Below are 16,213 nucleotides of genomic sequence, written 5' to 3'. Positions count from 1 at the left end.
ATAAAAACAAAAGGAATAAAGGTAGAACTCGATGCTGAATAATCCTCCTTGCCTCTTGCCACTTCTTGCCTTCAACAAAACTATAAAAACCTTGATATCGTCTTTTTGGGAGAGCTGGACCTCTTATAGGTTAAGTGGAATTGCCCCAAACTTCCTAGTTTACCCCTAAAATTTTTGCATTTTGGAGTGACTAGCGCGGCCGCACTCAAACCATGCATGGGCCACGCAAATGGCATTCTACACTGTCACTGCTTCCTGGACTAGCGCGGTCGCGCTTGGGCCGCGCTAATCTACTTCAACACTACCTCAGTTCTTCAGCTCTAGCGTGGCCGCGCTTGGCCTAGCTAGAGTGGATCAGTTGTTTATCTCTTCTTTTCTTTCTTCTTTCACACGTACTCAACTCCAAGGGACTTTCCTTGCTTTAATTTAGCTCCAAACATTGTCCTAAGTCCCCATAAGCACGACTTGCTCCTGCAAAACATAAAATTCACAATTAGATCCATTCTATCGTCATTTAACCTTCCTAGAATAGTGAAGCACAGTCAAGTTGGGGCATAAATAGTCGCCAAACTACATGAATCTAGCCTATTATCATTGCACATAGCAGGTAACACTTGAATTATACAGAGTTGAAACTTGTTACTTGAGAGTCTAGTTAGCTTCCCAACTCCAGGAGTTAGAATTTGCTTTCCTGCACCCCTAAGGACATGCTTCCTTCCCCTGTAATAGAACTCCATGGTAAGAGTTCTGAAATTCATCTTGATATCTCCTAATGTCAATAACCATTGTACTCCCAAAACCACTTCATAGGAGCATGATGGTAGTAGTAAAAACTCCGCACAGAACTAAGCCGCTTGCAATAACCAAGAGATACTACACGCTTTATCAACTCTCATCATATTACCATTTGCTGGAGTAACCAACTGGGGTGTTGTTGATTTAATAGAACACCTTAATTTCTCCATCACCTCTCGATAAATGAAATTATGATAGGTTCCTGTCTCCAACAGTATATTGAATGGCCTCTTGGTATGGTAACCAATGACTCTCAAGATTATGTACCCCGAAGATCCATTCAAAGCATGGATGGATATCTTCACCTGCTCTTTTGGCAGACTCAACTCCAAACCTTGATCTTCCAATTCCTCCACCATTTCTTCTATTGGTATTTTCTCCCCTTCATATTCCTCTAATTCAAGGAGGTACAATTGTTTCAGATTCTTGCATTTGTGGCCAATTACATACTTCTCATTATAGAAGTAGCAGAGACCTTTGGCTCTCTTTTCGTTTATTTCTTCCAAAATCAATGTTCTCCTATTAAATCCCTTAGAGCCTATAGAGTTACCATAGCTGGTAGCTGGTAACAAAGCCCTACTGTTGTTCCTTTGATCTGCATTTCTTTTGGCAGAACTCATTATTGAATTTGCCAAAGGTGAAGGTTGTTTGATAGTATCAAGATAACCTTCTTGCATTCTCGCATTCTTGTAGATTTGTGACAAAGTCTTAGGGTGTGTAATTTTCACAACAACTGATGGCATTTACTTTAGATAGGTTTACCCTCGTGAGATGTCTTTCAAACACACCTTGGTACTCCTTCACACTACCCGTCTATTTAACCTTCTTGAAATCCTCCATAGGATCATAAAAATACACCCCAAATCTTTTCACCAAGGCCACTACATACTCGGTCCACGTAGAAGGTTGGAGGTAGTGTTTGTACCTCATGTATGCTAAATGCCACTGCATAGCTTCTCCTTCCAATTCATTGCGGGCACTTATACTTTTTCTTCAGTTGCAACCTTATACATGGAGAAGAATTGTTCAATCTTGAAAAATCACGACTTTAAGTCTTCACATGAAAATCTCAAAAACTCCATTTGATACCACCTATTGAAGTTTGAATTGTGATGATTGCAGTTAGCGGTGCTCTTATCTATCTAAGGCCTTCCATTGAATGGTTCTTTCTCCTATTGCAATGGAGTCTTATCCCTTCGATTTTGATCCCCAGCAGAGTCGCCAGAGCTGTCACACCTCCTTTTTACCACCCGAGGGGGATATAAGGGAGTTTTTTCACTTTAAGTGACATGATTCGAAATGAGATTATTTATTTAATTTTAGAGTCGCCACTTGGAATATTTAATTGGTGTTCCAAGTTACCTATTTATTTTAAATCCCAAATAGAGGAAATTCAACTTTCCTTTTGAAGTCTAGGAACCAGAAATTCTAAGTAAGGAATTCTGTTAACCCAGGAGAAGGTATTACACATTCCCGGGTTCCGTGATTCTAGCACGGTCGCTTAAACTATTAAAATTGGCCTATTATCTAATTTACTACACGTTTAAAACCTATTGTGCATTTTTAACTTATTAACCACGTTTAATTATTTTGAAACGCTTTTTAGGAAGATTCAACGTTATTTAAAATATGTCTTGAACCACGCCACATAAATGCATCCGCGGTTAGCGACATGTTCTATTTAACATTATTAAGAACTGAATTTGGGTCACATGAAATGCGCACCGAGTTAAACGTGCCTAAAGCAACTACGAAGGTTCAAATTATTAACAAAGTTTGCGAGGTCCATGGAGAATTCAATTGACGGCACACCCACTTTTAAGAATATTAACTCTTGAATTGAATTTGTGAGGGCTACATATTATGGGTTTTAAACATGGCACATCTCAAATTATTTTTTAAAAAGGAATAGGCATTATTTAGAGGCAATCTAGAACTAACCATTAAGCGCTTAAAGTAATCTACCGTTATTCGAGCTTATTTAATACTAAATTAATAACTTATATGAGGGCCATGGGTGATATGGTGAAAATAGCACACCTCAAATTAACCGTAAAAAATACTTTAACCTAAGATTTGAAGCTATATTTACACAACTACTAGAATTATGCTGGGCTTTCAGGCATTCGGGCCACGCCTGCTATAGGCAAAGCTGACAGCAGCAGTTAAATGAGAAGTTGGGCTAGGAAAGCAAGCCCAAGCACGATAAGGCCTATAACTCCCATTTTTCAAGTGGCCTCAAGGTCTAGGCCCAAAAGAAATCCAAACCTTATGAAAAGAAAATACTAAAGAATGGGAAACTCGAGATCGAGCCCACACAAAAACGTAGACGATATTTAAACTCAAAAATACCAATTGAGCCTAATTAGCTTTACCAGTACACAGTAGCTTGATATAGAAGGAAACTTTAAGATCTACTAAACCATATTACACTCCTAAGAGCAACATTGTTTTGAATTCAATTGCAATAATGACATGATAACAAAATTGTACAGCATTCATACTTAATTCAGTCCCAAGCTAGCTTATAAATAATTATATGAAATTTAAACCTCAACTAAACCCTTCTCTAATACAAACAGTAGCAAAAAAATCCAGGAGATTAACATGCAACTACCTTGAATCTAAAAAAATCACATCAAACTCTAAGCAGAATCAGACGAAAGCCAGAAGCAAATCATCTTATACCACAACAACAACATGAGAGGGCTAATATAATACGCATAAGATTAAACTATTACAAAACATTAAAGAAATGGAAGAATCAAGGAAGTAAGACTCAATGAACAGCTTGTATTCATCTTGTTTTCCACATTCAAATTGCATGTTTACACTTCATGTGCTATCCATAGCTCAAGAAATACCTGGAAATCAAGAGAAAAGCAATGAGAGGGAGGGATGAACAACAACAATAGATCAGCTCAATAACTCAGCAAAACCAGCTTCTTTCAAACTAACTTAAACCCAGATGAGCCTAGTTCTTTGGAGTTTTTTTAAAATTCTGACTATCAGGGAACTCAAAGAACAAATTTCAAATAATTTTCAGTATTTTCAGAGTCTAAAAAGAAGGCTCAGTCATTTCTAAGTTTTTTTAATCTTATAATGTCTAAAATCTGCCTTCACAAAGAAGGAAACAACCTTCTTATAGAGAGCATTTAGGGCAGCAGAAATGGCTCTATCATTTATCAATTACCCCTTCCCCCAATTTTCATTTTTTACTTTTAACCCAGAATTTTAAAATCAATTACTGAACTAACCCAAACACCTCTTTCCTGGAAGTTTTCCATTCAGTTTTTAAAAGATTATCTCAATTAAATTCCCCCAAATACCCTTTAACCCCCTGTTATTTACCCTCATGAACCAAACGTGGGTCCAGTTGGCCCAACAATCATATCACAGACCCTAGGCTTGTGAACCCGGATTGACCTTCCCCTCTTTGGGCTTCTAACTGACAGAGCCCAAGTTTAATTCCAAAACCAATAGAAAACCAATCAAGAAACTGGGCCAACAGAGTTATAGAAAACTCTTAAAGCCCTGATTCCAAAGAAGACAAAAGCAAGAGGAAATTTGAGCAAAAATCAAACAATAAAATCAAAAGAACTAAGACATGTTGACTAACGTAAACTTGAAATTAGCATACACAAAGACGATTGAAAAATAGAAAAAACAAGAAAGAAAAATAAAGAATCAGAAGGAGATGAAGATGAGAATAAAGTGAGAGATGAAAGAAAGAAACATGGCCGGAAAATACCTAGAATAGGCGGGTTGACAGCATACTTGACTGGACCTCCAACGCCTTCGATTTTGAGCAAAAACTGGCATTAATTGTGTGTTCTCATTGAGAACAGATGAATAACACCAATTTTAACCCTAATCGTTCAAGGAAAACTTGGAGATTTGAAAGATTTTCTTTTCCTTCTTCTTTTTTTTAGATTTGGAACTGATTAGATTTGGTGAGGTTTAGCGGAGATATATCGGTGGTTTGGGACTTGGGGGTGAGTGATGGTTGTGTAGTCAAAATTTGAGAGGGTTCGGAGGTCTGTTGCCGGTGGAAATGGTGGAAGTTTTTGAGGGCGACGCTAGGGTTCAAATGAAGAGATGAGAGAGACTGAAGAGATGAGTTTGATCTTAGGTTTGATCTGATGGCATTGGGATAGTTATAAATGAAAATGGGGGAAGTGTTCCTGGTCGTTGGATGAAATAAAACGGAAGGCCAGGATTGACTTAAAACAATCGAACTCCAAACGACGTAGTATTCGCCCCATACTACATCGTTTGAATTGCCTAAAGACCGGATGGTTTGGATTGGGTATGGGGAGTGGGTTTTGGGCCGAATCTGAACGGGTTTGGGGAAATTCAAATGGGCTGTGACGAATTGGCCCAAAATCACACCCTTTCTTTTGATTCTTTTTCTTTTCTTTACAATTTTCAATTTTCCTTTTCTTTTCAAATTAAATTAAAACATAAATTAACTCTTAAACTAAATTAACTTACCAAATTAAGCTAATTACTCGTCATAGTATTTACAAAAATTAATTAACTCCTAAATTAAAAGAAGAACTATAAAATTTAAAATTAAAAAGGTTAAAATACAAAGTGAGTCATTTTTGTGATTTTTCATTTTAATAAAACAACTAATTTACCAATTAACCTAAAAAATGTAAAAACAAATAAATCCTAAATGCAAATGCAGAGTATTTTTGTATTTTCATGACTTAAATAAAAATTTAACATGCACAAAAAAATGCAAATAATTAAGAAAATTCTGCAAAAATTCCTAAAATGGCAAATAATTAAAAGAAAAATCTATTTCCTTAGGATTCTGTAGGAGTATTTCAATTAAGGCAACAATCATGTGCTCACAATCATTATAATGTGAAATAATTTGAGCATTCAGTCAAAATATTAAGGCAGTTAATAGTGCCGTAGAACTATACTTTTTTGGCTGATTTGTTTACTGTGTGAGAACAAACACATGAAAGTTCAGCTTTGATAACATGTAAAAAAACAAGCTAAATATACAACTCTGTTATTATAAATATCACATTATGGTGGATGTCTACTCTTCTTCCATGATCTTCATCTCAAATGCTTAATGACATATTCAATGACATATTTTGTATGTTCAATGACATATTCCATGACATATTTTCTTCACTTTTTTTGCTTATATAAAGGCCTTGTAATAGATAGAAAAATACACATAATTGAAGAAGAAAATCTCTTCCTTCTCTCTATCTCCATTTCTTGTTCATGTTTTACTAAATTGCTTATATTTCTTGTTCATGTTTTACTAAATTGCTTATATTTCTTGTTCATGTTTTACTAAATCGCTTTTATTTTATAACACGTTATTAGCACGAAGCTCTAACCAAATTGAAAGGATCGATAGCCCATTTTATAATGGAACTATGAATAACCGACAACCTTGAATCAAGTTGGTTGAGCCAATAAAACCTAGGCATTTCGTATGTCATATCAATATTGAGTTTGCTTCTTATTGTCCAGCAGTGAGTATTATTTTTAGTTATACCATAAATTGTGTATTTAGTTTATGTTAAAATTTAAGATTATAGTTGCTTTGGTTAGAAAATAGTAAGTTTTGATTTTAAGTTTTCATGCATATATGGTTGTGTATGTCCGCTAATTTTGTTCCTAGTTCTAAGATTAATCTTATACAAATATAACATCATGCTATCATTAATTTGTTATGATATTAAAAGATCTTTGTGAAATATTAAAAGGCATTCTGGTCATGTTAGGCCATAATGAGATTACTTGATATTGTTTTTGTTTTCAAGTGTATTTTCTTACTGAATTTAAGTACTTGGGTACACCTAACATATGCATGATTATACATTATTATGCAGTATAACATGATATACTACACTAGCTACATGTAACTATTTATTTTGATAAGCTTACATACAGAATATTAGTACACATGAAGATACTATGTAGGTATAGATTTTACGATATTAATTTTTTTTTTAGGTGCACTTATAATTCTTTTATGTGGTCAATCTAGAAAAGTGACATACTTCAATTTTGGCAGCAAAATATATATTACGCTAAATAATATTTTGCTTTAGACACATGAGAGATAATAATAGTTATATCATTGTCCATTAACTAATTAAATGCACATATCATCAATCTAAGTTGATTACTTCTTTAAATATTATCCTTAAAAATAAGAACTTTGAGGAGCAATAATATTTGATGAGCTTTAATATCCCGATTGAGATATGTGATTTTATGTCTATCCGTTAATTAACTTTATATATCTTATGATAAAATAGTTCAATATTTGGATCAAATTAAATATGTGATAAGGTGATGCAGATACTAGACGATTTTTCACTTATAATTGTTGGAAGTGGTAATATTTTAAAGTCTTATGATGACTAGATATAATGATGCCATTGGTTGAGGTGAAGACGATGGGTTTAAGTCTCATCACACTATGATGATAAGAGTTGGGTTTGAGTCCCAATTCATTACGGCCTAACATGCCTTTATATGGGTAAGGCATTGGGTTTGAGTCTCAATGCACCATATTTATGATACAATGATGACTAAAGAAAAATAATATATTTTTCATGAAAAAGCATGAAGTTTGTCTCATTTGATTTGCTCCATTCTTTAAGTGAATATGATAATGGTGCATAATAAGTCTAAATAAAGATAAGTGGTTGACCAATGAACGTGGGCGTGCCAAAGATTAAATAATAACAGTCATCATTATGGTAATTGTAAAAAGGAGAACAATAAGGTTCTCAAAATGATCCTTCAAAGGTGAAGGAATATGTATCAATGTGGTATGTTAATACGAGACACGTTCACATGATTATATTACATTCGTTGAAAATATGACGTGTGATAAGCATTGTAAATGTAGGCTCATTCCTGAAAGTAAATATTGAAATATATATGTGATAAAAATTATGCATAAGAATGTGTTTATGCATGGTTGGATAAATACCACAACTCACCTCTAAGGGAGGTTTGAGAGAAATAAAGATAATGAATATTACAATGTGGTTACATGAATATGTCATTGGTCGCGTACATGTGATACGCCAAATATTATTTTGCCATGCCTTATAAAAGTTATTAAAGACAAAATTAAAGCAATAAATGATTTTGCTTATGATGATTCTGACCATGACAATTTATTATGATATAAGTTTCTCCGTGAATGAGACATTTACCATATGAATGGTATGATAAAAGATCGTGTAGTACAAAAGTTGTTAAGAGCTCCAAAAAAACTAATTTGTTACTATATGGATGAATAAAATTATTCATGATATTGATATTGTAAAGTCTCAAAAGAAACTTTTTGAGTTTCAAATGTATAAGTCAAAGTGGTTGTCATATTGAGACAATAAATAAAAGGAAGATTGAATATCTTCTCTATAATCATACCGAGTAAATATGAAAGGTTACCTGATTTTATTTCTATTTGTACTACACAAATATAAGCATGATGCTTGAATCATATGCCACAAGTAAACTAGAGGTTTACTAAAATAAATATTAGTTGGCATAACCGGTTGACCATCCCGGTTCAATTATGATACGAAAAAATTAATTGAGAATTACATTGGCATATATTGAAGAATAGAAGATTTTTCAAGAATTCTCTTGTGTTGCTTATTCTCATGATATACCAGTTAAGGTTGGGATTGTATCCCTTGATTTTTAGAACAAATAAAAGGTGATAAATATATGGGCCCAGTCACCTGCCATGTGGATTGTTTACTATTATATGATTTTAATAGATGCATCTATTCTATGGTCATATGTGCATTTGTTATCAACTTGCAGTTTGGTTTTTGCAAGGTTGCTTGCTCAAATTATTAGAGTACAGTTCCAGAATATAAATTATGATGATTTATCTTAATAATACTGGTTTAAATCCAAGTTGGTTTAGCAGAAATTATATGCCTCCAATTATAGCTAAATCATTGGTTATGAGAACAAAACTCTCAAAAATGAATTTTTGTATGAGAAGTATTATTAATATACAACAGCACTTGTACACATCTAGCCAAATTATGAAAATTTCTCGCTATCACAATCGGTTCAGAGTCAGGAACCAAATAATTTCTATATAGAAATATGGATGTGCTATATGATTTAATTATTCTACCACAATGCACAAAGATGTATTCCCAAAAAAGGTTGGAAAATCTGTTGGTGATCCCAACATTAGGGAAAAAATGGGCAGTTGAGGAAGTGATACATGAAATGAATTATTATGAATACATATAGATCATCGTATAAGGAAATATGAACTTAAAGTTCAAGTTCAAGTGATAATTCATTTACAAATTATTTCCAGACGCATTTGCTGACCCAAAGCTAAATGTCATATTTCAGCTGTCAATGCTCCAAATAGAATAAAGTCCACGAGGGACAGAGTCTATGCCACGCATGAAGCGTAACAGACCAATCGGTTCCAAATATAAAACTCCTTGAAGAAGGACAACGACAAATAATCAAAATGGTCATAATAAGGAGGCAAGTGCTCTAGAAGAGCACCACGACATAACACTTCATAAGACCTCATGGGAGAGGCTCAGGTACCTGAAAATAATGAGATAAAAAAACATCAATAAGTTATGTCTTTATTAGGTAATAATGGAACCGACATAAAGTGATCGTCGACGATATTGTTAATATAATACAGCGCTCAATATTATTAATATTGACGAGGATCTTGAGCTCAAATCTGTCATGAAATTTGGACAGATAAATGATTGGCCAAAATAAAATAAAATAAAATAAACGCAATCAAGATTGATTTCACCTGAAAAATGTGAAGTTGGACGGATAGTCTCAACACCTGAAAGTATAAAGCCATTGGAGGTATAAATATGCTCTTGTGCGAAGAAAGACAAGTCGATAGGCATAAAGACGACTTGTGTCACAAGAAGATTTGTAACTATCCTGGCATTGATTATATAGAGACATGTTCTCTTGTGGTGGATGTAGTCATTTCAGGTTTTAATCTGACAATACATAAAAAACTTGATATGCATATAATGGAAATCATTGAAGGATTTAAATTGTTCTGAAGCATATTATGGTTCCCAAGAAATTTATTAAATAAAGCTTCAATAATCCTTATACGGATTGAAACAATCAGGGCGCATGCGGTATAATCGCCCGAGAAAATACTTGTTGAAAGAAGGGTACACGAATAATTCAATTTGTCATTGTAAAAGGATCCGGATTTGAATTTGTTATAATCGTCGTGTATGTTGATGATTCAAATATTATTAGAACTCCCGGGGAGCTTCATAAAGCAGTAGACTATTTAAAGAAAAGAATTGAAATAAAAGATCTTAGAAAGACAAAATTTTATCTTGGTCTACAAATTGAGTATATGAAAAATGAATTTTTGTCCATCAATCAACATACACTGAAAATATTTTAAAGCGATTCTATATGGATAAAGTACATCCATTGAGTACCCGATGGTTGTGTGATCACTCGATATAAATAAAGATTCATTCCGACCTCATAAAAATAATGAAGAACTTTTTGATCCTGAAGTACCATATCTTAGTGCAATTGATGCACTAATGTATCTTGTTAATACTACAAGGTGTGACATAACTTTTTCAATTAATGTCTTAGCAGGATATAGCTCTGCCCCTACAAGGAGACATTGGAATGAAATCAAACACATATTGCGTTATCTTAAAAGGACTACCGATGTGGGCTTATTTTATGGCAATGATTGCAATTCCGATTATATTGGTTATGCCGATGCGGGGTATTTATCTGACACACACAAGGCTTGATCTCAAACATGCTATGTGTTTACATGTGGAGGTATTGTCATATCTTGGCGATCGACTAAGCAATCAATCGTAGCTACTTCATCTAATCATGCTGAGATAACTGTTATTTATGAAGAAAGTCGAGAATGTGTATAGTTGAGGTCTATAATACATCTTATTCGAGCCAAAAATGATTTGAAGTGTTACAAACTACCCACAATTTTGTATGAAGACAATACATCATGAATAGCCCAATTGAAGGGAGGATTCATAAAAATAGTTAGGACAAGTCGCATTTCACCAAAGTTATTTTCCACACGTGATCTTCAAAAGAATAGTGATATCAATGTGCAACAGATTCTTTTAAGTGATAATATGGTTGATTTGTTCACCAAATCTCTACCGACGTCAACCTTCAAGAAACTAGTCTACAAGATTGGGATGTGAATGATCAAGGATGTGAATTGATGCTCTCATCAAGAGGAGTTAATATGCGTTGTACTCTTTTTCCCTTACAAAGTTTTGTCCCACTGGGTTTTCCTTGCAATGTTTTTAACGAGGCAACCAAAAGGCGTATTTCTAAACATGTGTACTATTTTTTCTTCACTAAGATTTTTTTTCCCATAGGATTTTTTCCTAGTAAGGTTTTAACGAGGCACATTATCTTTGGACATCCAAGGGGGAGTGTTATGATAAATATCACATTATGGTGGATGTCTACTCTTCTTCCATGATCTTCATCTCAAATGCTTAATGACATATTTTGTATGTTCAATGACATATTTATGCCTATATAAAGGCCTTGTAATAGATAGAAAAATACACACAATTGAAGAAGAAAATCTCTTCCTTCTCTCTATCTCCATTTCTTGTTCATATTTTACTAAATTGCTTATATTTCTTGTTCATGTTTTACTAAATCGCTTTTATTTTATAACAAACTCAATTAATTTTCCCTGTACGTGGAAGCCATTGTTCTGTTCATTTTCACACTCTGTAACAGTGAAAAATAACATTATGTCGCTAAACCTATCTTTTGTGTCATTATTTAATGTTTAGAAACGTGTAATTTAGGTGTGTATATATTTAGGAGAAAGGGACCACAAATCTTTTTATTTCTCTCAATCTTTTAAAAGAGGTACTATGTTTGTTTAAAATATTGTGCTAATAAAGAACATTCTCTCCTTTAATTCCAACTTGGTGGAAGTGGGAGAAGTGGTGCACTTACTTGGGATAAAGAATAAAACAAGAACAAACAAGGAGCTGTACTAGGAAAACTAATGGAGTTAGATACTGTCCTAGCTCTTGTACTAGTATTCTCATGTTCTTGCTTAACCCTTCTTTCAAGTGAAGACAATATCAAGGTGGGCAAATCAATTACTGGTAATCAGAAAATGGTTTCAACAGGTGGAACTTTTGCCTTCGGCTTTTTCACTCCAGGCAATTCTACATTTAGCTATATTGGCATATGGTATAATACCATCCCTGAACTAACTGTCATTTGGGTTGCTAACAGACAATCTCCAATCCCTCAGAATTCTACTGCAGTTTTCACTATTGGTGATGATGGAAATTTAGTGCTTTTTGATGAAAATGGTAAACTTATTTGGTCGTCAAATGTTTCGTCCACAACAGGTTTGGCTTCAAATTCTGCTGTGGGAGCATTGTTAGATAATGGAAATCTTGTTCTTATGCATGGTGAGTCCCATATATTGTGGCAGAGCTTTGAACATCCTACGGATACATTTATGCCTGAGATGAAACTCGGTTATAATAGAACGACTAGCCAACGAACTCTGGTCAATTCGTGGACAAGTAGTGAAGATCCTCGGCCTGGAAATTTCTCTTTTGGAGTAGACCCTCAAGGGCGACCACAGTTTTACATTTGGAAGCAGAACAGTATTTATTATAGGTTTGACGATAGTAATGAATACTCTGGAGGGAATTTCCTGGGAATTGCATGGTATCTTTCTGTTGTTTCAGGAAAAGATGGAGTATTTCTTACTTATGGTTACACCAAAAGCCTGATAACAATAATCGTCGTTTTGAATCCTGGTGGATACCTTCAGGTGCTGGCATGGATTCAGTATGCTAATAAATGGAAAGTTGAATTTCAGGCACCACAAGTTCCTTGTGAACTTTACGCGCAGTGTGGTCCATTTGGCAGCTGTGGGATCAGATCAAACAGATGCAAATGTTTAACAGGATTTGAACCAAGATTTTCGACAGATTGGGCAAATGGGAAGCCGAATGGAGGTTGTGGTAGAAAAGTAGCATTGGGGTGTGATGGCGGAGATGGGTTTTTGAAGCACGAGAATATGAAGTTGCCCGATCATGCTATCTCCTTCGGGAATATGAACATTAAGGAGTGTGAAACTCAGTGCATTAGAAACTGTTCCTGCTCAGCTTATGCCTATTCAAATAGCACCTGTTTAGTTTGGTTTGGAGATTTACTAGACCTTGCACATAACTATACTGCTGGCAGAGCTCTCTATGTTCGAGTTCGTGGCTCTGAGCCAGGTATTTTCACTTCAATTCCTATCAATTCTACTAATAATGATTCATTACATCTTTTATCTAGAAAACTAAATTTATCTAATTTATCTACCATTTGGCTTCTGGATGCAGTTACTCATCGCGTATCTGGGAATTCAGCTCGGAGACACATAGTTTTTATTGCAAGAATTGTTTCTGCAATATCTGCTATCTTGGTTCTTATTAGTATTTTTGTTTTTGTCTTCAAAAGAAAGCACTTGAGAAGACAAGGTATGTCAAGTGCTTCTTAATTGTAAATTAGCACCAGTAATGATTTTAAAATTTGTATGGATTAAACTGATTTGCTTTACTGATTGCTGTTTGCAATTAGGCTGGACACATGGAACTTCTGCTCTCATTAAGTCTGTATCTAGCTTGTATTCTGTGGGAAAAAGCGATATGAAGTTGCTACAGTTCAGCCTGCAGCAAACAAGAGAGGCTACAGACGATTTCCACGAGGAAAACAAACTTGGAGAAGGTGGCTTTGGCCCTGTGTTTAAGGTGTTAAATTCAGCTTTCGTATTTTACTGATACTACTTTAAGTAATCTGTCTCATTTTAGACATACTGTTTCAGGGGTTTTTGGTCGAATTTGGAGACGTAGCTATCAAAAGGCTATGCAGAAGGTCATCTCAAGGACAGGAGGAGTTCATGAATGAGTTGAAGTTAATTGCAAAACTGCAGCACAAAAATCTTGTCAGCCTCTTAGGATGTTGTGTTGAAGGCGAGGAGAAAATACTAATCTATGAATATATGCCCAATTGCAGCCTGGACAAATTTCTTTTTGGTTCGTCTTCTACACCGTTTAAGACTTCAAATGACTTAAAAGAATTTCAATTCTCTTAGTTAATGAGATATTCAATTTTATTCCAGACTCTCGTCTAAAAGTTACACTAGATTGGAGTACGCGTTTCAAGATAATAGAAGGAATTGCTCAAGGAATGCTTTACCTACACAAATACTCGAGATTAAAAGTCATTCACAGGGACTTAAAGGTAAGCAACATTCTGCTTGATGAAGAGATGATCCCTAAAATATCAGACTTTGGAATGGCAAGGATTTTCGGGACTGATCAAACACAGGCCAATACAAACCGAGTTGTTGGTACATAGTAAGTGATAACCCCTTTACTAGCTTTTATGTCATTGCCTCTTGCGTATAGCTAATGAACGATTTATGCAAATCTGGCGTAGTGGCTATATGTCTCCCGAATATGTAGTATATGGCCAATTTTCAGAGAAATCAGATGTATTCAGCTTTGGAGTATTGGTGCTAGAAATTCTGACTGGTGAGCGAAACTCAGACTTTTTCATGACTGAAGTCTCTGTGTCCCTCTTAGGATGGGTAAGACACTCAGCACATTTTGAAACTTTGTCAAAGTTTGTTTTCTTTCAATATTTTTTTCATTTATGGGGTAACTCATTTGATCTTTTAGGCATGGAATAAGTGGAAAGAAGGAAGCTTGTTGGAGTTGATTGATCCATCAATAAGGGAAACCTGCGATAGTGATAAGGCGACAAGGTCTATAATGGCTGCACTTCTTTGTGTTCAAGAAATCCCAACTGATCGGCCAACAATGTTTGACATAGTTGTCATGTTGAGCAACGAAACATTGCCCATCCCAGAACCAAAAGAACCTGCATTTCGCAGCAGCTTGCAATCTCAACAGTTAAATGATATATCCATAAATGAGATGACATTTACCTTGCCGGTGCCTCGATAAGAGGATTTAGTGTTCCAACTTCTTGTAGTAAGTTTTCCTTGTTAGGACAGAACCATCTTCTCCAAATCATAAATTTCTTAATTGTGTTTTAGAAAGGAGAGATGTTTGACACCTCCCCTGATGGGGAGGGACCCCTGTCTGCCAGCCCACAACTTTAGGATAAACTAATCTATAGATTTTGCTTAAAAAAATTTCAGGCTTTACTTGTTAACAGAAGATAAGGTCCTTAATTGTTGAACCTACAAAGTGTAGGCTCTCGAATAAATACAGACTGAACTTCACATTGATGTTTCCTTGTCTGTTCTGCTGGTTTATCAAATTTGATCATCTTGTTTTCTACTTGGCTTAAAATTGTTGGAATTTGTGGGTATCTCAAAAGGAAATGTCCCTTATTTTTATCAACTTTCTCTCATCTTGAAATAGTTAAACTAGCCGTTACAAACTAGACATTACAAATTAGCCGTTAACTAGCCATTGGAGCAACACCTATATAAATATTGTCTTTGGAGAGCTAAAGAAACAGTGTTCTTGACACGCCTCAAGCTTTGATAAATCCTATTCTCCATAACCAATTTATCCAACAAAAATATGGTTGAATTATATTTATTACTGTAATGAAAGAATTTTGGTTTATGCAGAGAGCAGTCCAATGTAATGGGAGATTGAACAAATGATGGAATTAAGTAAAACTCTGATTTTGAGAATGACAATGCTGTTTAAAGTAAAGGAACAAAAGAAAAGGAAAGAAACTTGGATGGTTGGGAATGTGGGGAGAAAAATTATGTAGTGGAGTTAGCAACTTCTCCATGAATCTGGATGATGTAGATTTAAAGTAGGCCTATTCTTGTTGCCAACAATGTCCTACATAGTTGTCTTGTTAAGCAATGAAACAATACTCATCCAAAAGGGTAAGTGAGATGACATTTACCTTGCCAAAACCTCGATAAGAGGAAATACAGTCTGAACTTCTTCTATGTTTAGTTAATGTTTCCATTCTGTTCTTCAGTATATTAAATTTGTGACTTGATTAACATGTTCATGTCTGTCTTCCACCTACCATATCATTAGCTGACAGATATTTTGTGACTTAATGGGTTCACATGAGATATTCATTTGATTCGACTATATATATATATATATATATATATATATAGAGGAGTCCGGAACCTAAATAATGTGTGTTTGGACTCAAAACACACAAATAAGTGTATTAAAAAAACGACATTTTTATATATAGCGTGCAACAACAACACGCTATATATTAACGGTAACGTCTGCCGTTAAGTATAGCGTGTTGTTGTTACACGCTATATGTATAGGGCACAAATAGAAAACGATATCCTCTGATTTTGGCCCCACCAATA

At 34.7% G+C, this 16,213-nt stretch overlaps 1 protein-coding gene and 1 pseudogene across 1 annotated transcript; both read left to right on the top strand.

Annotated features, from left to right (window-relative positions):
- The first annotated feature begins 11,873 nt into the window (after positions 1-11,873).
- Positions 11,874-15,136, top strand: LOC104212345 (G-type lectin S-receptor-like serine/threonine-protein kinase At1g11330). The gene is made up of 7 exons (XM_009761563.2): positions 11,874-13,112; positions 13,221-13,358; positions 13,459-13,628; positions 13,703-13,913; positions 14,000-14,237; positions 14,320-14,470; positions 14,562-15,136. The coding sequence occupies exons 1-7, from the start codon at positions 11,987-11,989 to the stop codon at positions 14,847-14,849; spliced, it is 2,322 nt and encodes a 773-aa protein (XP_009759865.2). The 5' UTR covers positions 11,874-11,986; the 3' UTR covers positions 14,850-15,136.
- Positions 14,933-15,045, top strand: LOC138874261 (U6atac minor spliceosomal RNA; annotated as a pseudogene).
- Positions 15,137-16,213: the final 1,077 nt, after the last annotated feature.

This window comes from Nicotiana sylvestris, chromosome 7 (genome assembly GCF_000393655.2).
Source record: "Nicotiana sylvestris chromosome 7, ASM39365v2, whole genome shotgun sequence".
In the NCBI taxonomy this organism is placed as follows: domain Eukaryota; kingdom Viridiplantae; phylum Streptophyta; class Magnoliopsida; order Solanales; family Solanaceae; genus Nicotiana; species Nicotiana sylvestris.
Note: the sequence above shows the minus strand (reverse complement) of the source record. Positions and strands in the feature narration are given on the sequence as shown.